The sequence below is a fragment of the Octopus bimaculoides genome, chromosome 9, assembly GCF_046866305.1.
Source record: "Octopus bimaculoides isolate indiv1 chromosome 9, ASM4686630v1, whole genome shotgun sequence".
NCBI lineage: Eukaryota > Metazoa > Mollusca > Cephalopoda > Octopoda > Octopodidae > Octopus > Octopus bimaculoides.
The window spans coordinates 33,298,226-33,323,404 of NC_142936.1; the positions used below are offsets into that span (position 1 = coordinate 33,298,226).

At 39.4% G+C, this 25,179-nt stretch overlaps 1 protein-coding gene and 1 long non-coding RNA gene across 4 annotated transcripts in view; one reads left to right on the forward strand and one right to left on the reverse strand.

The window, feature by feature from the left end:
* Positions 1-714: 714 nt before the first annotated feature.
* Positions 715-22,675, reverse strand: LOC128248717 (uncharacterized). 2 transcript variants are annotated; one of them, XR_016243107.1, is made up of 3 exons: positions 22,538-22,675; positions 7,356-9,672; positions 715-2,540 (listed from the first exon to the last, which is right to left on the reverse strand). It is a non-coding gene; the product is annotated as an uncharacterized LOC128248717 (long non-coding RNA). The 2 variants fall into 2 exon arrangements; XR_008264883.2 differs by lacking the exon at positions 22,538-22,675 and adding an exon at positions 5,967-6,017.
* Positions 22,557-25,179, forward strand: part of LOC106880362 (cyclin-dependent kinase 5) — an 80,882-nt gene continuing 78,259 nt past the window's right edge. Inside the window, exon 1 of one of the 2 annotated variants that reach the window (XM_014930247.3) lies at positions 22,557-22,670. In XM_014930247.3, coding sequence (XP_014785733.1) covers positions 22,634-22,670 — 37 coding nt within the window. In that variant the 5' untranslated portion in view covers positions 22,557-22,633. Of the gene's footprint in view, positions 22,711-25,179 lie in introns of both variants that reach the window. The other variant, XM_014930248.3, reaches the window with a different exon arrangement.

A 25,179-nucleotide genomic window follows, 5' to 3' on the forward strand; every position in this document is an offset into this window, starting at 1 on the left:
GTTAGTAGCAGGGAGGTAGTCTTCCTGCTTACCACCTTTACTGTAGACAGAAAGCCACCACATAAGTGAAACCTGATTTTCTTTCGTCAACCCCACAATCATTTGTAAGCTACTTGGCAGGTTGGTTAGGCCTGTGATGGTTTCCATACTTTCTTGATCCATTTTGATCAATTTTTCCATCACTGAGCTGACCATCATTTCTTCTATAGTTTGTGGACCTGCAATATGCTGGTTTTGTCCTCTATATCAAATAAAACAGTTGTGAGTTATTAAAGTTTGGTATAAATGGAATAATCTCATTGATAGTACATTAATTTTTTTATTAGATACAGGAATGGGTATGTGATGTGTGATCAAGAAGTTTGCTTCCCTATCATGTGATTTAGGGTTTATTTCCACTGCAAGGCACCTTGGGCAAGTGTCTTTTGCTTTAGCTCATGGCAACTGAAGAAGCCTTGTGTGTGTGTGTGTGTCTGTCTGTGAGTGTGTGTGTGTGTGTATGTGCACATGCGTGTGTGTGTGTGAGTTTGTGTTACCTTGTTTTGACATTGCACAATAATTACATTGGTTTACAAAAATTTTTTTTTTGCTCTGAGGTGAGGATGTGAATAGATGTTTTTTTTACTAATTTTGATGTGGTGAATTCAATTTTCTGAACAGGTTTGTTCTATCACCTCGTTTTTTAGCTTTTACATATTTTAATTATACTGCATATAGATTCAAAATATGTATTTATTTCATCTGTTACAAAGGCATATTACAGAAAAAAAAAACAGCATAGATAGAGAACATTGATGGAACTAAATTACTTGGATAATACAATATACACAAATCATAGTATAGTAGACAGTTAGAAGTGAATTTTTTGGATGATCTTGTGTACATTGCCTCTGGGAAGTCATGCAAGAGCATCCAGCAAAAGTCCCCCATCATGCTGGGGTTCCACTTGCCTTGGTAGTTGCTCTCCATCTTAGTAATATCTTGGTGGAACCTTTCTCCATGCTCATCACTCACTGCTCCGAGCTTTGGAGGGAAGGAGTTGAGGTGGTAGTGGAGAAAGTGAATTTTGAGCGACGTTCAGCATCCCATAACCTCATAAGACTGTAACAACTTCTCGATACACTCTTGGTAATCTAGTACCCATGTGTTACCAAGGAAGCCATAGCAGCTTGACTTAAATGCTTCTAATGCTCTCAGTTTCTTTAAGATAAGAAGCTCCTCAAAGTCCTTATCCTTCAGCACCTCTCGGATCTGAGGTCCGACAAAGATATTCTCCTTGAGCTTAGCAGAACTCAGAGCTGGAAACAGAGAGCACAAGTGTTGGAAGGCATGAAATTCTTCATTAAACCAAGCTTGATATGAAGAGGAGGAAGAAGCACCTTGTTCATGTCAATCAGAGGATTTTCTTGGACACTGTTCACCAGGTACGAAAGTGCTCCAAGATCCCCAGTCCTTCTGCTTGTAGTGCTTGGACACAGTCCAACTGTCCCAGAGACAGAGAAAGCAACAGTACTTTGTGAAGCCTGCTTGCATACCCATAAGGAGCCCAATGTCCTTGAGGTCCCCACAGAGACTCCACTAGCACTGGTTATACTTGACAACTTCCAAAAGGAGCTCCATATTGTTATACGACTCTTTTAGATGGACTGAGAAGGCAATGGGAATGCTGGGGTATTTATTCCCATTGTGCAAGAAGCACAGCCTTCAGACTTAACTTGGAAGAGTCAATGAAAAGGCACCAGTCTGAAGGACTGTGTGGGAAACCAAGGAAGGTGAACAAGCCAGAGACATTTGTGTAGTAGCACAACCTGTTTTCCATGTCAAAGAATGAAGCAAAGTCCTGGTTCCGTATCCTGAAACTGGTGATCCTTACATTTGCCTTGACCAGGTTCCACTGCTTAAGCCAGGATGCCAGGAGCTCTGACTGCTACTTTAATAGATACAAATTACAGGCAAGGTCATTCAGGTCTTCCTGCATGATCCAGTGGGGCTCATTGCCACTTACGCCTGAATAAACAGAGATATTGTCTTCAGAAGAGATCGATTTGGCAAAATCTTCGCCTGAAGTCATTTCTTCATCTGATGAAAGAAGATCCTTATTTGCTGGGGGTGTAGGGAGAGGGAGATCATCTGAGTGGGAACAGGTCTCATAGCTGAGGGAAGGTTGGGACATTTGATCTTTTTTCTAAAAGAAACATTGAAACCTGTTATATTTGTTCAACAAAAATAACAATCATCTGCATGGCTTTGTGGCTCTCTTCACACCATCGGGGCAGCAAAGTTGAAGGCTGCTTTCTTGCCGTTAAACCATAGGGTTTACAACAAATGTGTGGGGCCCAGGATTTGTCCTGATCTCCAATTTTATAGTCAAAATAATGAAAGTAAGCAGTTCTCAGGAGGGAAGTAATTGTTCAGTGCTGTGCAACTGTTGTGAAATCATCACACATGTAGCAGAATAAATTTGCCTTGTTGATGCATCTTTGGTGTTTTGAAGTGCCTGAAGCCATTGTGAAGATATGTATCGTCTGTATCACAAAAATCTGGAAAACAAAATAAAAATTGATCATATATATGGTTACGTGAATTGTCGCAAAAGCATAATAATGTATTTCTCAAAAGTTAGAGGTGATGAGTGAAAACTGGTTTTGTGTCTGAAATCAGCACCCCAAAATTAGAATAGAACAACTATTTTTATGTTTGCTTTAAGTTTTCTGTAATCTGTTTGTATGGTGGTAATGTTATCAGGGAGCATTACCACCATACAAACAGTATCATCTGTTTCCAATCTTTCTTGAAAATATATCTCACTTTGCAGGGGTATTACATAGTGCTTCCTGGCCGCCTCTTCAGTTGGAAATCTCACCCCAACCATGCTGAATCTTATTCTTCAAGCAGTATATATTTTGGCCCAAGATAGCTTTGAGCTACTTTTTTTATATTTGCCACTGTGACATTTGACCCACTTTGCTGCTTCTCAGTTGTATATGTCTGTATATGCTAGTTTCTAATGAGCATCATCCTGAACATTTTGTGGTATGTTTTAAAGATATCATGCAACTAATTTCACTGAGGAAGTATTTCATATTTCTTAAGTTCTGCAAAGATAAAGAAATTATCAGCCAAACCACTGTCAGTGGATTTGTTTGTTGTGGTATTTTCATTATTAATTGAGCTAATACTGATGGTGGTCACTGTTATCATTGTAATCATTGTATTAGTGTCACTGGCAAGTCTATTGCTTTTTTGTATCTTCATGGTCCTCATTTTCATTGTTCTTGTTGTTGTTTTCATTTCTGTCAGCAATGGTGGTGATAGTAATTTGGTTCAAGATGGGAAAGTATTAAAAGTGTTCTTCCAGTTACTGTCTAACATTCTCTGGCTTTCTGTTTAGGTTTTAATACAATGCTTTGGATTCTTTTTTATTTTTGTAAATAGATAATTTTCAGATAAATGCTTACAAATTCCACCTTGAGGGGCATAAAGTCTTAGTAATTTTATCACTTTAGGAACAACACAGCAAAAGTTTTAAACATAGACTTCTTAAACACAGCTAAAATTTACAAGAAACTCAAAGGGATGTCTTGCTGATACCAAACAAAAACAACAACAACAAAAATAATATAGGGAGCTGCCCACTATACACAATGTGCACCACCCTAAAAATAATATCACCAGTCTCTACCTACTAAGAAATGAAGGAGACAGGGGATTATGAAATGTGGAAGACACCATTAGCTATGCAATATTAGGATTGAAAAATTATGTTGTATGTAGGAATAAATACTATTGGTGGTTAAAGATGGTCAATAATTACTGAAAAAGTAGGAGAATTCAAGAACAGAGGGGAAAATTATAGAATAAGTACATGGAAAAAAAAATGAAATTACATGGCCAATCCATGCAACAAACCAAGGATGCTGGAAGTAAATAGCACTAGTTATGGATAATGGACACAAACCCGAAATGAGAAACAAAATCATTAATTATAGTCACTTAGGAATAAGCTATTATGACAAATCTGATAAAGGCAAAGATTGACAAAACTCAGAGAGCAAACCCAGAATCTGTGGGAAAGGAAACAAAAGTATTAACTATCTCTTGAATTCATGTAGCTTACTATATGAATTCAAAAAGAGTATAAGTGACTGCATGTAAAAGAGTGCATTGGAGTGTTATCCAAGTGTGTGGCTTTGAAATAACAAATAAGCTAAGCAGTATGAACATAAACCAGGAGCTGTAACAGAGAATAAGAATCACATGAATTTATGGGATTTCTTCATAAAAACTGAACATACTATTGAAGCAAGGAGACCAAATATGATTATAGAGGACATAAAAAAACAGTGTAAGATCATAAACTTTGCCATACTATATGATAACAAAGTGGATACCAAACAAATAAAAAAATACCAGTGTCTATCCAGAGAGGTTAAAGAGATTGTGGAAGACTAAGACAACAATTATTCCTGTGGTCATTAGTGCACTTGGCACAAAACCTAAACTGTGTTACCTAAACTGTTACCTAACAGATTGAATCATTTAAAAAGTGTGGCATCTAAAAACAACCACTGTACGAGTAAATATTGGAGTTTTGGGGATGATACCAAACATGGTGTTCTTCAATAATATGATCAGATACTTGGAAGACCAAAGTCTTTAGAACTACACAAAATTGTTCTCATGGATATGGCCCACATTCTCAGAAAACATTGTCATCAAAAAAATATTACGGTTTTTTAATGGAGTCTTAATTCAGTTCTATATTTAAGAGATGAGGAATTATTTACATTATTTACATTTGACGGATATTTGTCCTCATCTTGTTTGTTGTTAACACAACGTTTCGGCTGATATACCCTCCAGCCTTCATCAGGTGTCTTGGGGAAATTTCGAACCTGGGTTCTCATTCCTAACGATGTTACTATTATTATATTATTATTATTATTTTTATTATTAATCAGGTCGCTGCCGTGAATCGAACTCGGAATCTTGGGGTTAGTAGACCGCGCTCTTAACCACTACGCCATATGCCCGTGGGCATATGGCGTAGTGGTTAAGAGCGCGGTCTACTAACCCCAAGATTCCGAGTTCGATTCACGGCAGCGACCTGATTAATAATAAAAATAATAATAATAATATAATAATAGTAACATCGTTAGGAATGAGAACCCAGGTTCGAAATTTCCCCAAGACACCTGATGAAGGCTGGAGGGTATATCAGCCGAAACGTTGTGTTAACAACAAACAAGATGAGGACAAATATCCGTCAAATGTAAATAATGTAAATAATGGAGTCTTAATTCTTTGAATTTTATCTCCTTTGCCTCACATATGACAGTGTTACCCATAAATAACACCTACAGTAAGAAGTTTAGCTGACTGTGTCTTGAGGTCTCTGGATTAAACTGCAACAGCTTCTATTAAGCAAAGTGGTATCTAAGCATAATAATGATAATGGTTTCAAGTTTTGGCACAAGGTCAGCAATTATAGGGGAGGGGTAAGTTGATTACATAAGTACCAGTGTTCAACTGGTACTTATTTTATCAATCCTGAAAGGATAAAAGCCAAAGTTGACACTGGTAGCATTTGAACTCAGAATATAAAGACAAACGAAATGCTGCTAAGCATTTTGCCCAGCATGCTAACGCTTCTGACAGCTCATCATCCTAAGCATAAAAATAATAATACTTTCTGCTATAGGTACAAGGCCTGAAATTTTTGAGGAGGGGACTTGTTGATTACATCGACCCCAGTGCTCCACTTGTCTTTATTTTATCAACCCTGAAAGGATGAAAGGCAAAGTTGACCCTGGTGGAATTTGAACTCAGAATGTAATGACGGATGAGATGCTGCTAAGCATTTTGCCCGGTGTGCTGATGATTCTGCCAGCTCACCACCTTAAACATAGTAATAATAAAAATTATTTGCAATAAGAAGTATATGATGTGTTATGTAATAAACTGACCTTGTCTCTGTTTATTGAATTAAACAATATTTCAACAGTATGTCCATCATCCTCAAATTCAAAATGAAAAATATGCAAAAGGACAGAAATTAAAAAAATATTTTAAGAAAGTATTAAAAATTATATATTTTTATGGGTATTTAAAATTTCTACAATTATCAATATAGATAAACAGGAAATGACAATTTAATGTCATACATAATGCTATAACTATTAGTAATATTTTACATCAGTTCATCTAAATTTACCTCAGTTTTCTACAGAATTGATGACTGGTTCTTCCAAAACTAGCAATAATATATCTGAAGAAGTCATTTTGCATATATTAGGTTAAAAACTTTCATTTTCTTGAAATTTTTTTCAAAAGGTAGAATTCTATATTTGTGATGTACCAATCAGTTGTCTGCAACATTGATTATTTCCACAATACAAACAAAATGGCAAATATCTTGACAATTGTTTACATTACTGAGATTGTTGAAAATTATTAATTGTCATCATTTGTTAGAATAGATAATTTTCAGCATTTTAAATAAGAAATAACATGAACATTACATAACAAATATTACTATTAAAAAATTGTAGGGTGATGAGCTGATAGAATCATTAGCATGCTGGGCAAAATGCTTAGTGGAATTTTGCCCATGCCTATGAAGCCTATCTAGATCAACTGTACAGATCACAAATTTGTGGTCTGTAAAGCTGATGAGTTCGAATTGTGGACAACCTATGCTGGCCTACAAAATATCCTAGACATGATCTGGATGACCCAATGCTGTTTGCCCATGTCCACAATGGGGCATTTGGGTAATCCAGTCTGAATCTGTCAGCCTGTTAGAAATGACTGAGCAGGTTTTCAAAGCTTGTGCACTCTTCTTTCCAATCCACTAGCCCCACCCAATCCACACGTGCATCAAAAATGGCGTTCCAGTCACCCACTAACATTAAAGAGCGATGTGTCCCTAGAAAGACCTCCAAACATCTGAAGAAGTCCAGCTGCCCCAATCCAGTTGGAGCATACACAGTGATCAGTCTGAAAGCACTGCCTTGATTATGGTTCATGTACAGGACCATTGACTTACCTTCTGAGTCCAGGAAGACCAACCGTATCTCGGGATCCAGGCCTTTTCTGAACAACACCACCACCCCATCCCACATTCCTGGTCAACTAAGAGATCTCAAAATTGTCAAAAATAGGTGCTAAGATGCATGTGTCCGTGATCCTGATCTCACTAATGGCTATTATATCCAAATTCAGCCACCTGAGGTCACTGAGCAAGCGACCTTGCTTCTAGGATGATCCCACACCACGTACATTTATGCAACCTACTCTTAGCACTGCCATATTGGCCTAAAAGGAAGGAAAGAAAGATGAAGAGTGTTACTTACCCTCCTGGTACTGTTGGAGATCAGGTAGTCCCACCTCCATTTCTTCATTGGGCTCCTTTGGGAACCCTTGTAGAAGCCTTGCATTGGCAATTACTTGAGGGATCCCTACATTGTCTGGAAAGGCATCCCTAATTGTTTGGAAAGTGTCCAAATCCATCCTCACCATCATTAAGTCCTTTGTTAAGAGGGCCATCAGTTTTTTTTTTTGGCTCTCCTTACTAACACAGAGTTAGCTGCCAGCATCGTTGTTTTTTGCTGTTCTTGTGTTTGTGGTGTGAGTTTCCTTTTGAGATTTTTTCTGTCTGCAGTGGGGTTTTTTGGTGCTTGTGGTGCTTTAGTTAATGATTGTGGTGCTGCAGGGGTTGTCTGAGTGCCTGTGTTTGTTGTGGGTGTGTGTGTAGTTTCTTTGTTATCTTGTTTTGGTGCAGGACAAGATGTCTCATCTCTGTGACTTCTTTTCAGTTTCTTTCATTTACTCTGTTCCTCCTCATCATCACTTTTCAATGTGTTAGAACCAGTGTCTGTTGCAACCTCCTCCTCTCTGTGTGGAAGTGAATTCGTATTTGTATGTTTATCTTTTACTGCATGTTTGTTTGTGAGAGTGGGGGGTCATTGAGCTTGGTTACAAAGAGTTGGTTTTTGTGGTTGACCTCTCCAGCAGTTTTTCCTGCTGGTGCTGTTGTTATGCTTGCCACCACCACCACCACTGTTGCTATTTTTGCTGCTTTCCCTGTTGTTGGTGTTGATCTTTCTACAGCTGGTGCTGTCTTTTGTTTTCCCAGCCTTGGTGTTGGTGTCAACAGAGGTCCACAGATCCATGTACCTTTTCACTGAGGGCAGCATGCTTGTAAGTGTGTTGCTTCACCACAAGCGAAGCAATGAGGCCTTCTGCCCTCGGTGATCAAAGGTAATTTTGTCCTGTCCTTGAGGTAGACATGGTCTGGGATGTTCTCCAAGTCTTGTGGTTTTATTTGGATTAGCATTTCCAAATCCATCCCAACCCAGTCTTCTCTTTGTGTCCATTGGACTTTTAGGAAAAGGGTATTACTGCCCTCTGCGATCACGCATCCCATGAGCCACCATATGTTGATACCTGATGTTATTCCAGGGATTCAAACTTTTATTGTTCTTCTGCCCATGTAGGATGGGTACATTATAAGCTGGTCAGTTTTACGGGGTCCCACCAAATGCTTCATGACCAGCTCTTCTGTTTTAAAAAGGACCAAGATAGTACCAAAACTTTGGGCCCTTTGGATGAATTCAACATCCTCTTAGATTGATCTCAGTGCCATCTCCTACTTGAAGGTGGGAGGGTTGTTCTGCTCCCCGAGACTGCACTGAGACGCACTTATACTTTACTGTCCTCTTCTCAGTTTCTACCTCCACTTCAGCTGGGATCGCAAGGTTTACCCAGGTTTTTTCTCTTTTGATGAGTTTGTGGACCAGGGCTAACATCTCATAGTACTTTTATTGGCATTTCACAGCTGTTGCTGCAAAAGTACTTGTTCTGCTATCACTGTTGATGGTGGTGTTGGTGGTGGTGGTGGAATTGTTCATGTTGTTACTGATATTGTTACTTCCAAATACACCCACCTCTCTGTTACTGGTGTTGGTATTGGTTGTATTCTTGATGTTTTTGTTGTCATTATTCATTCTATTATTGTTTTCTGTTAAGCTTCTCAACTCCATGTTGTTCGAGTTGTTATTTTCTGTGCTGGTATCAGTTATCATGGTATTTTCCACACTATTTCTGTTTAGGGAGTTGGCAGTTACTATCGAGTGAGTGTGTGTATTCCATTGTATCATTTTTCTCTGTCGTAATACTTCTTTGTTCTTTGCAGTTAATTTTATTGCTGTCCATAAAGACTGTGGTCCTCAAATTGTTATTTGTGTCAGCAAAAATTACATTTTCATGACTTTTCCTGCTGTCACAAACTGATTTGTTTTGTGTTAGAAAGTTATTCCCTTCCATGTCATTTTTCATTTGCAAACATGTAAACATTTTGCATATACTTATATTTAAGCACAAGGCCCAAATATTTAGTTCTTATGCTCCCTTTTAAACACTAATGTAAACCAAAACAGTAGTTTTGATAACAAAAATATCTGTCAAGCTTCCACAGACATTCTAGCCTTCCAATCAGAAATATAATAACAATAACAACAACAACAACAGCAATAATGATGACGACGATGATGATGATGATGATGATAATAAGCCTTCCTACTATAGGCACACAAGGTTTGACATTTTGTGGGGAGGTGTATTGTTGATTATATCAACCCAAGTGCTTGACTGGTACTTTTTTCCTCGACCCTGAAAAGATGAAAGGCAAAGTCAACCTCAACAGAATTTGAACTCAGAACATAAAAATGGACGAAATGCTGCTAAGCATTTTCCCAGCATGCTAACGATTCTGCCAATTTGTCGCCTTATTAATAATAATAATAATCCTTTCTACTATAGGCATGATGCCTGAAATTTGGTAAGAGGGGACTAGTCGATTACATCGACCCCAGTGTTTCACTGGTACTTTTTTCATCGACCCTGAAAGAATGAAAGGCAAAGTCAACCTCGGCAGAGTATAAACTCAGAACATAAAGATAGATAAAATGTTGCTGAGCATTTTGCTCAGCATGCTAATGATTCTACCAGTTCGCCACCTTAATAATAATGATGATGGTGATGATGATGATAATTTTGGCACAAGGCCAGCAATTTTGGGGAGAGGGTAAGTCGATTATGTTGAGTCCAGTGCTTGACTGGTATTTACTTTATCAACCCTGAAAGGATGAAAATTAATAATGATCATAATAATAATAATAATAGTAATAATGCTTTCTACACAAGGCCTGAAATTTTCAGGGAGTTTGGGGGAGCCAGTAGATTACATCAACTTCAGTACTTGACTAGTACTTATTTTATCAGCCCTGAAAGATGAAAAGCAAATTTGACCTCAGCAGAATTTAAACTCAGAACATAAAGATGGATGAAATGCTCCTAAGCAATTTTTCTGGCATGCTAACCATTCTGTCAGCTCTCCACCATAAAAGGTTTCAAATTTTGGCATAAGGCCAGCTATTTTAGAGGAGAGGATAAATGTAAATCAGTTAAGTCTACCCCAGTACTTGAATGGTGCTTCTTTAATCAACCCTGTAAGTATGAAAGGCAAAGTCGATCTCAGTGGGATTTAAACACAGAATGTAAATAACCAAAAGAATTGCCCTAAGCATTTTGTTTGGTGTATTAACAATTCAGCCAGTTCACTCCTTAGGGTTCAAATTTTGGCACAGGACTAGCAATTAGTGAGGGAAGGAGAAAGTCAATTACATCAGCTTCAGAACTTGACTGGTACTTATTTTATCAATATCATAAGAATGAAAGCCAAGGTTGACCTCAGTGGAATTTGAGTTCAGAATGTAAAGACAATCAAAATATCACTAAGCATTATGCCTGGCATGCTAACAGTTCTGCCAGCTCACCATCTTAATAACAATAATAATAATAATCCTTTTTACTGTTGGTACAAGACCTGAAATTCTGTGAGGAAGGAACTAGTTGATTACATCAATCCAAGTGATCAAGTGGTACTTTTTTCATCAACCCCAAAAGAATTTGTTGTATTCCTCTCGGGGGACTCGCAGAGAAAACACAACGAGTTGTACTATTTAGTTATCACATTTATTTATTAACTATAAACAAAGAACGCAATCACCAAATGTTCGTTATCAAGAAACAAGAATGTTGTCCTTGCCATATATATATCAATAACATTCGACCTCGACAGTCACACAAAACAACAGCGAAACAGGGACCTCAGACGAACAACATTGAAATATGGGACTTCAGACGAACAACAAACAAATCTAACAGTCCATATAACATCTCCCCACTGAAATTGATGCTACACAAGAAGTATCAACAGCAAAGTCTCTCTTGGGTTTTACGGGTTCTCTTGGACCGTCTTGGGTTGTCTGGTCCATATTCCAGAACAGGTAACATGGTCTTGGGTCTGGTTTATCTTTGAGTTAGTGGCACAGTTTCCGAGATCTCCATCGGGTGATCTGTTGCAAATTCAAATACAGTGTCTTCTGCATCACCAGGTTCATTGTCTTCCTCAGTTGTGTACCGCGGTCGCAGCTGTTCCCAGTGTCGTCTCCACATCGGGCCATGAGGTATGACCCTGACGTTAAAGCAGGGAGTACCCAATGACTTCTTAATGATTGCTGGTACCCATCGGGGATCTTTGTCTCGGCAAGGTCCATAGTATAGTGCATACACAGGATCTCCGGCCTTGTACTGCCTGGTAACTTTAGCGACATCAGCCAAGCCTGGAGTCACCTGAGACTTATATGCTTCCTTAGACTGTTTGCTTTGAGCAATGTGTGCTGGTGATGGCAGCAGAGAATCAATCCTTGTTCGTATCTGCCGGTGATTCAAAAGTTCACTTGGAGAGAATCCACAGGATGTCGGTGTTCTCCGGTACTGCAGAATCCTCCGGTACTGAAGTGCTCGTGTCGGCGGAAGAGAACACTTCCTCAAAGCTTGTTTGAAGGTCTGCACCAAACGTTCCGCTGCTCCGTTGGTAGCTGGGTGGTAAGGTGCCCCTGTCAGGTGTGTGATCCCACGTTCTTTGCACCAGCTCTGGAACTCCTCAGACGTAAAAGTTGGTGCGTTATCGGTGACCAGTGTGTGAGGAAATCTGAAGTGCGCAAAGTCTTCTTCAAGCAGATTTAAAGTGGTTTTGGAGGACATGGAGGAAGTAGGATGAATGCATGGATACTTGGAATAAGCATCTGTGATCACCAGCCAATCTCTACCCATAAAAGTTATTGCGTGGTCCAGGTGTAAGTGGCTCCACGGCTTTTCTGGTAACATCCATGGGTGAACTGGAGGCTTAGATTGCTGCCTTTGGTATTCATTACACGAATCACATCGTTGACTGGCTATCTCTATAGCAGCATCGATACCAGGCCAATAAACAGCAGTTCTTGCTAGTTGTTTCATGCGTTCCATGCCAAAGTGTCCAAGATGCAGAAGATTGAGGATCTTTGGCTGCAAGCTATGTGGAATCACAACTCTAGATCCATGTATAAGGCATCCATGGCAGATACTGAGTGAGTTTGATAACTTCCGGAACTTGTTGACTTCGTCATTGATCTCCATGTTCTTTGGTGGCCAGCCTTCACGGACGTAGTGCATCACTGTTGATATCACTACCCTTTGGCCAGGTCATCACGAAGAGCAAATGGGACCGGACGTGCCTTGTGAAAGACTGGTGTTGCGTCCGATTTGAATTTCACTTCCAGTTCAAAGTTCTTGAGACATCCCAATTCTTGCTTGAAAAGATCTGGGAATTCATCACACATGTTGTGACAATCTTGTTGCAGGGAAACATAGGGCTCACTTGAGGTCTTTGGATATATCACTTCTGCACCTTCCCTCTTGGCTTGGCTGTCTATGCTTTTCAAACCTAGAGCAGTGTCCATGGAAATTTCCTGAGTCTGGATAGCATTTCGTCCCAGCAAATTAAGATCAGAGATCTTGGTGACGATGTATGGTATTAGATTCTGCTTACCAGTTGTTGGATCCTTGGTTTGGCCCATGAAAGTTCCCCGAACAGGCAGGTCGTGCTTGCTGACAGATTCATAGCGATGCTTGACATCTTGCAGCTTTGGTTTTTCAAGTTGTTTCCAGACTGACAAGGAAACAAAATTGCCTGTAGTGGCAGTGTCCAATTCCATTGTGAACAGTCTGTTCTGGATTGTTATTGGCACAATCAAACTATGAGTATCTCGGGAAACTTCGCCTTGGATCGCCTTGACTAGCTCAGCTTTTGTGATTCTTTTCACGGGAGTTTGTGAGTAGCCATTGCGTTGCTGATGTTTTTTTCTACACACCGCTTGCAAATGTCCCTTTTTGTCACAAAAACGACATTTGGTTTCTTTGAAAGGACAGTCTGTCACTTTGTGGGCCTTTCCACATCGGTAGCATTTCTCCTGGTCTGTGGAATAAGACTGCTGATGGTTCTTTTGAGGACTCTTATTCTTGTTCTGTTGGACCTTGTAGACTTGTTTGGTTTTGGAACCGTAGACAGTTTCTTTTGCAACCTTTGCTGCATCTTCAGTCTCGATGGCAACTTGGACAGCATGGGCAAAATCTAGTTCTGTGTCTTTGATCTTAAAAAGCGCCTTCAGAACCGCTTCATTGTTGACCGAACATATGAATCTCTGTCTCAGAGCTTCATCCTGTGGGTTGGTAATCGATGGAAAATCACAGGTAGCCGCATCCTGACGTATACGTGCTGCCAGCTCCTGGAGAGTTTCGCCTGGCTTCCATTGCATATCACTCCAAAACTTGAAACGCTCTCTCACAATGAAAAGTTTTGGGTCGAACTGTTCCTTCATAAAGTCAACGATTTCGTCCATTGTCAAGTTGTTGATATCTTTAGGCGTATTTTGTTGAGTAGCCAGATTAGCAAGTTGCTTGTAAATAGTAGCAGTCTGATTGGTCAGGAACACTTGTGCCATGCGTTGTTCAGGTACAGCATTTGCAGCCACAAACGTGCGGAATCTTGACCATAGTTCTGTTGTTGAATCAAATGCAGCAAATGGTGGAATCGACACTGTTGTCGAAGCAGCTGAAAAATAGCCACTGGAATCTCCTTCAACTTGTCGGGCACCAAACAGTTTTAACAGAGTGTCCATATCTCTCTTATGTTGCTGCATTTGCTGTTCCATTTGTTCCCTAAACAACTTTATCAGCTCTACTGTCTGTTTTTTCGCCATGTTATTAAGATGAACAATTTTACGGCAAAGTATGCATGTAATCCTACCGGCGACGCCACTAAACTCTGTTGTATTCCTCTCGGGGGACTCGCAGAGAAAACAACGAGTTGTACTATTTAGTTATCACATTTATTTATTAACTATAAACAAAGAACGCACTCACCGAATGTTCGTTATCAAGAAACAAGAATGTTGTCCTCGCCATATATATCAATAACATTCAACCTCGACAGCCACACAAAACAACAACGAACAGGGACCTCAGACGAACAACATTGAAATATGGGACTTCAGACGAACAACAAACAAATCTAACAGTCTATATAACAGAATGAAAGGCGAAATTGACCTCAGCAGAATTTGAACTCAAAATGTAAAGCTAGAAGAAATACTACTAAGCATTTTATCCAGCATGCTGGTGATTTTGTATAATAATAATAGTAATAATAATAATAATAATAATAAGTTTAACACCCAAAAAGCCAACAATACCAAATTCGAAAAGAAAATCAAACTGGAGGAGTAGAATTGAAACTGAGATTGAATCGTTGCGAAGGGAGATATCAATATTAACTGAGCTAATCTCTGGAAATGATAGAAGATCAAGAAAAAGCAGGAAGATCGTGAGAAAATATGGACTCTCAACAAGAGAAGAACTAATGTCAGTGAATGAAACACTTAAACAAAAAGTTCAAGCAAAAGCTCAGAGAATACGCAGATTTGAGAAAAGAATCAGATTCTACAGGCAAAATAAGATGTTCAAATCCAATGCCAAATCATTTTACAGGGAAATAGGGAAAGAAAAAATAACCATTGAAAATCCACCCCTAATGGAAGAAGTTGAAAACTTTTGGAAAGGGATCTGGAGTGATGAGAAACCATACAATGAAAATGCAGACTGGATCAAACACACCTAAGATGCCTACAAAAATCTACAAGAACAAGTATGGGAAGACATCTCAATCGCCGACCTAAGGAGGGCACTAACAAAGGCTCATAAGTGGAAATCCCCTGGTACTGATAGAGTACCAAATTTCTGGCTCTCATCCGCACACAAAATGTTAGTAATACTATTTAATAGTATTATAAAAGACCCAGAAAAAACTCCCCATTGGATGGCAAATGGTATTACTTACCTCTTCCCCAAAAATAACGAAACCAAAGACCCCAAAAACTACTGGCCTATAACATGTTTGTCTGCTACCTATAAGATTTTGACATCTATTCTAGTGGAGAAAATATATACGTTTATGGAAGATAAAACACAAACCCCTTCAGGTAGATGGCCCTGCTCAGTATGTAGAAAAGGAGTAGGTAGTAACTCTATAAGATGTACCCGGTGCAAGCTATGGACACATAAGAGGTGCAGCAACATCAAAAGCAGGTTAACTAGCAAGTTAGTTTTTGTTTGTGGCAGATGTTCAGGTGCAATAAAGACTGCAAACAAACAGGAAACAACTTCTATCTCATTCCAGGGTGAAAAACTAGAGGTAGTCGATAGCTTCCGCTATCTGGGCGACCAAGTTAGTAGTGGGGGTGGGTGCGCTGAAAGTGTAGCTGCTAGAATAAGAATAGCCTGGGCAAAGTTTAGAGAGCTCTTACCCCTGCTGGCGACAAAGGGACTCTCACTCAGAGTAAAAGGCAGACTGTATGACGCATGCGTACGAACAACCATGCTACATGGCAGTGAAACATGGGCTGTAACTGCTGAGGACATACGTAAACTCGCAAGGAATGAAGCCAGTATGCTCCGTTGGATGTGTAATGTCAATGTGAATACCCGTCAGAGTGTAAGTATCTTGAGAGAAAAGCTGAACATTAGAAGCATCAGTTGTGGCGTGCAAGAGAGACGATTGCGCTGGTATGGACATGTGGTGAGAATGGAGGAGGATAGCTGCGTGAAAAAGTGCCACACCCTAACAGTTGAGGGAACCCGTGGAAGAGGTAGGCCCAGGAAGACCTGGGCTGAGGTGGTGAGGCAAGACCTTCGTACATTGGGCCTCACCGAGGCGATGACTACTGACCGAGACCTTTGGAAATGTGCTGTGCGTGAGAAGACCCGGCAAGCCAAGTAAGATCGTTGCCAGTGCCCCTGGACTGGTTCTTGTGCGGGTGGCACATGAGATGCACCATTTTGAGCGTGGCCGTTGCCAGTACCGCCTGACTGGCTCCTTTAGGATTTTCGAGCGAGATCGTTGCCAGTGCCCCTGGACTGGCTTGTGCGGGTGGCACATAAAAGACACCATTTCGAGCGTGGCCGTTTTCGTGCGGGTGACACGTAAAAGCACCCACTACACTCTCTGAGTGGTTGGCGTTAGGAAGGGCATCCAGCTGTAGAAACTCTGCCAAATCAGACTGGAGCCTGGTGTTGCCATCCGGTTTCACCAGTCCTCAGTCAAATCGTCCAACCCATGCTAGCATGGAAAGCGGACGTTAAACGATGATGATGATGATGATGAATAACCTCTTTCCCACTGAACAAAAAGGATGCAGACGAGGCTCATATGGATGCAAACGAGGCTCATACGGATGCAGACGAGGCTCATACGGATGCAAAGATCAGCTCTTAATTAATCGCATGATCCTTGAGAACTGCCATAACAAGCGCAGAAATCTCAGCTCTTCGTGGATTGATTATAAAAAAGCCTTTGACAGCATACCACATTCGTGGATTTTGAATTCGCTGGACATTTTCAAAATTTCTCCTGTGATTTCAGATTTTTTAAAGTATAATATGTTACTATAGAACATGAAGCTGCAATTATATCATTCTAATGGAGTATTGCCCTCAAACAATATTAGCATAAACTGTGGCATTTTCCAAGGTGACTTGCTTTCACCACTAATTTTCTGCATAGCACTAATACCACTCTCAAGTGAACTGAATAGAACAGGGTATGGCTACAAAATTGACAACAGGAAAATATGCCATCTATTTTATATGGATTATTTAAAGCTATATAGCAAAGATGATGAAGAGCTTCAAGGACTACTACATACTGTGAAAGGATTCAGTGATGAAAGGGAAACTGGTAAAGTAAAGTTCAATAGAATTAGATGTCGAAACAGTAATAAAAGAACTTGAGCAGGAACAAACCTATAAATACCTAGGAATAAATGAAGGCTCTGGTATCCAGCATGCAAGCATGAAAGAGAAGGCTAGGAAGGAATGTTACAGAAGAGTTCGAGCAGTTCTGAAGTCTGAGCTGAATGCATATGATAAGGTGTTAGCCATAAATTCCTTAGCAGTCCCAGTTGTTCTTTATAGCTTCAATGTGCTTAACTTGAATACCAGTGAAATAGTCAAAATTGATAGAAAAATCCGCAAGCTACTGACTTGTAATAAGATGCACCATCGTCTTTACCTTCCCAGAGCTCAGGGAGGTCGAGGCTTGATCCAGCTTGAACTTACGTACAAAACCACCACAATCGGACTGGCCAAATACCTTGAAACAACCAATGATTGGATGCTGAAACTTGTTGAAAAACATGAAAGACCGAAAAAACTTCACTCTATTCTGAAAGAGAGCAAAAAATTCGCTACCGATCACTTAGATACCCACCAGCTTGATCAGGTTGAAGGAAATGCGCCAACTGTTGCTGCAAAGGAAATAAAATTAATTGCAAAGACAAAAGCACATGAAAAATTAGCTAGCAGATGGGAACAGAAACCTCTGCATGGCAAGTATGCGGCTCGTAGCAAACAAGCTGATGTCGACCAGAAACGCATGCATCAATGGTTACGAAGCTCAGGGCTAAAAGCAGAGAGTGAAGGTTTCATATTGGCTGCTCAAGACCAAAGCTTATTAACCCGGAACTACCAAGCCAATGTGATAAAAAATGGAGCTGACCCAAAATGCCGATTCTGTAACAATGCAATTGAAACTATAGACCACCTAATCTCAAGGTGTAGAGTCTTAGCACCTGTAGAATATAAAGCAAGGCATGGCAGAATTGGCCAGTATTTACACTGGACAATATGTCAGCATTGTAAAATCAAAACCGCTGACAAATGGTATAAACACCATCCTGAAGCTGTGACTGAGGGAGAAAATGTATCGATTCTCTGGGACTTCCCCGTACATACCGACAAGGCTATAAAAGCTAATAAATTGGATATTATTATAAAAGATCAGACAAAGAAGAAGTGTTTATTAATTGACATGAGTATTCCCTGTGATTATAATATAGTGGCGAAAGAATTTGACAAGATCAGTAAATATAAAGACTTGCTAATAGAAATTGAAAAAATGTGGCACCTCAAGGCGACTACCGTACCAGTGAGTGTAGGATCTCTAGGAATGATAAAAAAAGGTACTGAAACCTATTTGAAAATGATACCAGGCTTACCATCCCTACAGGAAGTGCAAAAAATCGTGTTAACTGGAACGGCTCATGTACTGAGAAGAGCATTATCGCTGTGAAAACAACATCCATTCATGAATTTTTTTTTTTTTAAATACATATTTTACCTGTGAATTTGCGTGTGTAAACTGGGAATGCATACGAGTTTCTCTGCCCTAGGTGTACGGAAAACACTCGGCGAGAAATGGAAGAAAATTTGAAGAAAGAAGAAAAAAAAACAACAACATAATAATAATAATAATAATAATAACAATAATAATAACAACAGTTTCAAATTTTGGCACAAGGCCAGCAATTCTGGGTAGGGGATAAGTCGATTACATTGACCCCAGTGTTCAACTGGTACTTATCTTATCAACCCTAAAAGGATGAAAGGCAAAGTCAGCCTCAGTGGAATTTGAACTCAGAACATAAAGACAGACGAAATGCCACTAAGTATTTTGCCTGGTGAACTAATGATTCTGCCAGCACACCGCCTTAGTTGTAGTAGTAGTAGTAGTAGTAATAATAATAATAATAATAATAATAATAATAATACTTTTTATATGGGCTATAAGAGTCAAAAAAACATTTAGCACAATACAATAGACAGTGGAAATTTACATATACACAGGTAAACAATGCAAACAACAATACGAAAATTGATAACAATAAAATTCCCCTATTGTGGTGACTATTAGCTAGGGGTAACCAAAAATGTCACTAATCCTGGATCACCCTGACAGCCAACAGCACTGCAAAGAGCCACTCCTGTCGTCCATTCTCTTCCTCAAAGCAAGATAATTCACTCAAGCATCGTATTCACCCACCTTTCAACAAATATTCTAGAGGGAAGCATCTCTCTCTATACTCACCTTCTTTTTTAAGTGAATTTTAAAAAGTTAATGAGAGCTTGGTCAAAGTGGAAAGTGTCAGTCTTCAGTCCTTTCAGTCTCATCCATCACACAACTTCCTTTGCACTAATCACCAGGCAAGGGTAAACTGCTTATATTTCCTGGCCAAAGAAGACAGCAGGATGATCTTCATGATGAAATCAGCTGATAACTGCTTCTGCCTTACAGGTGACTGTAGCTGTTCAATATAACTCTACAAATCTGTAGTGCTTGGAGAGTTGTTATGCCATAGCACAGTTGTGCTATGGCATTCTCCAGCCAATTAGGGCAGTTTTCTATCCATGAAGTGAGGCACGTCTTTTAATCAGTTAGCAGAAAGACGGTGGACCAGCAACATTGCTTCTTCATCATGAACAGTTTTTCACACCCGCTTTGTGTCACTAGCTATGAATTATAACCATTCTCAACTTGCTACTTCAGCCTATTTCATTTATGCCAACTTCACGCCATGAAATTCTGGATGACATCAGCTTACTACTCTGGTTATGTTATGAGTGGGATATTTTTGTTTATGCTAGCTCTGTTCCTATTAGCTTATAATGACTTCCAACTGAATCTATATTTCAAGCATAAGTTATAAAGTTTTCTCTGACTCATGTGCACATACACTCGACTACACTCTACTTGTCAGCTCTTGTTAATATAAAATACTTTTGTATAAAAACTGCCTTCTGATATTCCATTACACATGCCTCTCAAAAGCTCATTTACTGGACTTTTCCACAAACACTTTCATACCATAAATTAGGTACTACTCTCACTAAATTAGTGACATTATAAATGGACACCAAACTAAAGTTGAATGAGAGCATGCAGGACAGTTTTGTCAATCTGCACATATCTTGGGCAGACCAGGCTGAGAGCACTACCATAACCGTAGAGTTTATCCTGAACCAACAATGTCCCCCTGGTAGTGTTGCCAGATCAGAGATTTCTGGAAATTAACCAAAGTCCTTGGAAAAGACCAGCTTAATGGCCAGAGTTTTCCTCAAGGATTTCATCATCCTTTCTACTTCTATAAAATGCCATAGTGAAACTTGTACAAACTGTGTTGTCTAACTGGTACAAGGTTATGAGCATCTTACCAACCCACTAGGAGCAAGATGCCCTGCCTCAGTCTACATTGATCCAGGACTACAACTCTGTGAAAGAGATGAGATGTGGAAACCATTGACCACTGCCAAAGAAATACCGGAGACATTGTACCCTTAGCACATATCTGCACATCATTAGCTACAGTATGACCAGTGGAATCTGCCTCTTCCACAGAAAATAGAAGAGCAAGCACTCCACTCAGGTCAGCCATGAAATGGGTAAAGTACAATGGTCAGGCAGGAGTAGATGACTCCTAGATCACATCCCAGTCAGGCAGAATGTGATGTAGGTGTTTGGAACTTTAGAGATAACTTTTTCTTGCCTAGTTTCTGGGTAAATCTAGCCTGCTCATTACCTTGTCTTAGTTTTTTATTCCATGTGGAGATCTGGAACAAATCACATCCCAAGTAGTCTGCCATTTGTCCAGCACCCACAACGCTGTTAGACAGTATGGACCTGCCTCTCCAGATATTGAGCTGCAGGCATGCTGACTTTCCTTGCTGATTACCTCAATGTGCCTAATGTCTGATACTATGATTTGACTGCAACCATACTGGAGCACTGTCTTGAAGATTTTAGTTGAACAAACTGACTCCAGGACTTATTTTATTTTTTAAAGCCTAGTACTTATTCTATCGATCTGTTTTGCCAAACCACTAAGTTACAGGAACATAAACACACCAATACCAGTTGTCGAGCGGTGATGGGGAACAAAAACAGACACAAAGACATATATATATATATGTATATAAACTAATGGCTGCACCGGCCATGAGGGTCTGACAATATGTGTGTGTGTAAACACAGACACATATATACAATGAGCTTATAGTAGAAGACACTTGCCGAAAGTGCCATGCAGTGGGACTGAACCCTAAACCATGTAGTTGGGAAGCAAGCTTGTTCACAGGTGTTGTTCAGTTACTTCCACATGCAGCCCAACAAACATATGTAACAAGGAAAGCTTCTTTATGTATTAGAAAATAATTTATCTGTCACATTAACAGGAAAGGTGTTTATACACTACAGAAAGTCTTTGTTGGAAACTTAACATTTGGGCAAATTTTTACATAGTTGCTGTGGTGTGCCTTCTTTCATTCTAGGTTGAATATACAGCTGTTAAAACAACTATTAGGGGTGTATAGTAACTCGACCCAAGACGGAGAATTTTTGGTGCTCAATTCAGCTGTATTTGTAGGCCTCACGCACGTTAGTTTCTAGTTAGACCACCGAACTATCACGTGGACAGCGGCCGTTCATTGGATAAAATCTCGGTTGTGCACATGATTGAATTGTGATTTCTATGTCGGAAAATGCGATATCGAATTCAATGCTATACATATTTGCATTCATCAATTCAATCAGTCACCACTACAGACCAGGCCAACAACCAACCGGCCGTGACAACATTTAACAGATGAGTAGTGGCTAAACTGGACCAAACTGAAGGGAGCCAAGATTTACATGTAGTTAATATTTGACTGTGTGAGAATGAAATTTACAGAAAGAGTACAAGGCTTACAGTACCAAAATACGCAACCAACAATAACATAAATGGTTGAGTATCCCGTTAACCCATGTATCATTAACTTAAATCTTCCGACAAAAACACTTTGAATTACAATAAAGTCCATCTGACAGTTTCCACAGTGTTCCTATCCATCGAATTTCACCCACAACATTTAGATTAACCAGAAGTTTTATAAATGCAAAGTGTCATGTAGTGATATCGAACCCGATTAACTGAATTTCTTAACCATTTGGGTATACATAAACTTATTAAACACAAACGTATGTATTTCCACAGAGAATATTCTACAGGGTGGGACACGAGAAGAAAAACGAAAAATGTGGGAGTCTATCAGCAAATTTCATACTTCGACACTGTGCAGATTTTAAACAAATATATTTCGAATATTGAGATCTTTAGTTTTCATATTCTGTTTGTATAATGATTTAAATTTTACAAAGGGAATTCACAATTTACTTTTAAATTTTAAATATTATTTATAAAAATAATTAAAAGGATTATTTACTTACAAATTATCTCTTTTGTTCCTATTTTCCCCACAATTCGAATCTAATTAATATTATAGCTTTACCTTAAACATATTGCTCCGGAGTTGAGAAAAAAAAATGCAAAAATACGAGAAGCTAGAAAAAATCGGCGAAGGTTTGTTCACTTTTTAAGGATATAATGATATATCTAATAAGTAACTATAGGTTTCTCGTTACAAAATTTCTTTGCATTTGCATCTGTTTATATTTCTTTTCAAGTTTAATCTACAATTGCTGTATTACCGGTCTTACCTGTTTCTCTCCAAAGGATTTTATGTATTTAAATTTTCCATTATTATGGGACAAATTCGATTTATGTATAGATTTTCTCGATTTCAAAGTAAAAAAAACAAAAACAATAACACGTGTCTAAAGTTTATGAAATGTATGCTTTTGTAATTATAATTTTCTATTGAAAGTACATCGTTTACAATACGTCAGGGGTTTTCGGTGTAAACATTGTAACCAAAATGTCATTAACGTTTCTTGTTCTCTGTATTCATTTAAAAAGTCAAACATTAGTAATTTCAGTCTCCTTCAGATATTTCTAATGAACTTAAATATGTTTATTGGGCACTGTCATGGTATTAGCTGTCAGAAGCGAAAGTAGAAAAATCTAAACAAGGAATGTTACTACTGGTTTGAGTTGAAATCTGTTTCTTTGGCTACTGACTGGCCGGAGCTATCTATCTATCTGTCTGTCTATCTCTCGTCCACCTTCGTTTGTTTCCGTAGAATTTATCAAATTTGAAAAAAAAACTTTTCGGCTACTTCCATCATGCTAGCTCCACACGAGGGGCATATTTTCTGTTGTAGCGGTGGCGATGGCAATATCGCGGTGATTAATTCCAACTTTGGATTACGCGTGGTGGTGGTGGTGGTGGTCATTGGTGGTGCTGATTGGTGTATGTGATTTGTTTTTAAAAACAATAATGAATAATGCAAAAATATATTTATTTATAAAGTTTAAACTGAACATGAAATGAAATATATTTATTTATAAAGTTTAAACTGAATTTCATTTGTTTAAATTCTACGTGGGAGAGACAGAGAGAGAGAGAGAGAGAGAGAGAGAGAGAGAGAGACAGAGAGATAGCTCCGGCCAGTCAGTAGCCAAAGCACAGTTCCACTAATCCGCTAACAGCTAATTTTTCGCTTAGCGGATTAGCGTTTTCGCTAACCTTGGAAACTGTTAGCGGACCATTTAGCTTCCGCTAAATTTAGTTCCGCTAACAAAATTCATGCGTTTGTCCCTGTCTCTTGTGGGTGTGTCTCGAAGAGTCTGTCAGGCACGCTATTGGCTGACGTGATTTGTTGACGCAGCAGCAGCTAGCTGAACGGCGTAGTGCAGTTGTGTTCACTTACAATGTTGTCACATTATGGTCTTACATTGTCTACATTATCGGCTTATCAAGTTATCGCTTATCATTTTGTTTGTTGTTGGCACTCTGTCGCTTACGACCTTGAGGGTTCCAGTTGATCCGATCAACGGAACAGCCTGCTCGTGAAATTAACGTGCAAGTGGTTGAGCACTCCACAGACACGTGTACCCTTAACGTAGTTCTCGGGGATATTCAGCGTGACACAGTGTGACAAGGCTGACCCTTTGAATTACAGGCACAACAGAAACAGGAAGTAAGAGTGAGAGAAAGTTGTGGTAAAAGAGTACAGCAGGGTTCGCCACCATCCCTTGCCGAAGCCTCATGGAGCTTTAGGTGTTTTTGCTCAATAAACACTCACAACGCCCGGTCTGGGAATCGAAACCGCAATCCTATGACCGCGAGTCCGCTGCCCTAACCACTGGGCCATTGCACCTCCACTATCGCTTAGCATTATGGAAAGTGAAAACGTTTTTGTTCGGCCTGAGGATGAAGGGCCTGTTGAGGAATCAGCAACAGCTGTTGGTGAGACAAAGGTCACTTAGATTGAGAGCCAGGACTCTCAGAACCAGTGGCCCCACATGGAGGACTACTTTGTCTTTATGTCAAGGAATAAGAGAAATGCCAAAATCCTGTACTTCCAGTGTGTCATGTGCCAGCCCAAGGAGATCACCACCAAGGGACAAGCAGCAAGCCTCTACAACTTGAAGTTGCATGTCAAAAGGAAACATCCAGTGCATGCCATCCAGTTTGAGGAGAGGATCAAGGCCAGCTCTTCCTGTGGGAAATGGACAATCTTCTGGTAGCAGTGCCAATAGCCAGTCATTGCAGTCATGTGCAAAGAAACACGCTAGCCCAAACTGCTGGCACTGGTGTCCGTCAGTCTATGGTGGACAGAAGGATTGTAGACCTGTTTGTCGACGACATACTACCGCTGCATGTAGTAAAGTCCCTCACCTTGGTTGGCCTGATCAAGACGCTGAACCTCAGCAAGACGTTGATGTCCCGCTGCACTCTGGGCAGGATGATCTTGGCCAGCCATAAACAGCTGGAAGAGTATCTTACAAAGTATTTATAAATTAAAATTATACAAGATTATTAAATTATTATTATGGCGCACTTCATATTTTCTTAATTTAATTTAATTTAATTATTTATTGAATAATTATTTTCTTAATGTAATAAAATGTATAATAGCTAACTGAAATAAAAGTCATAATATATACTATACAGTATATATATATA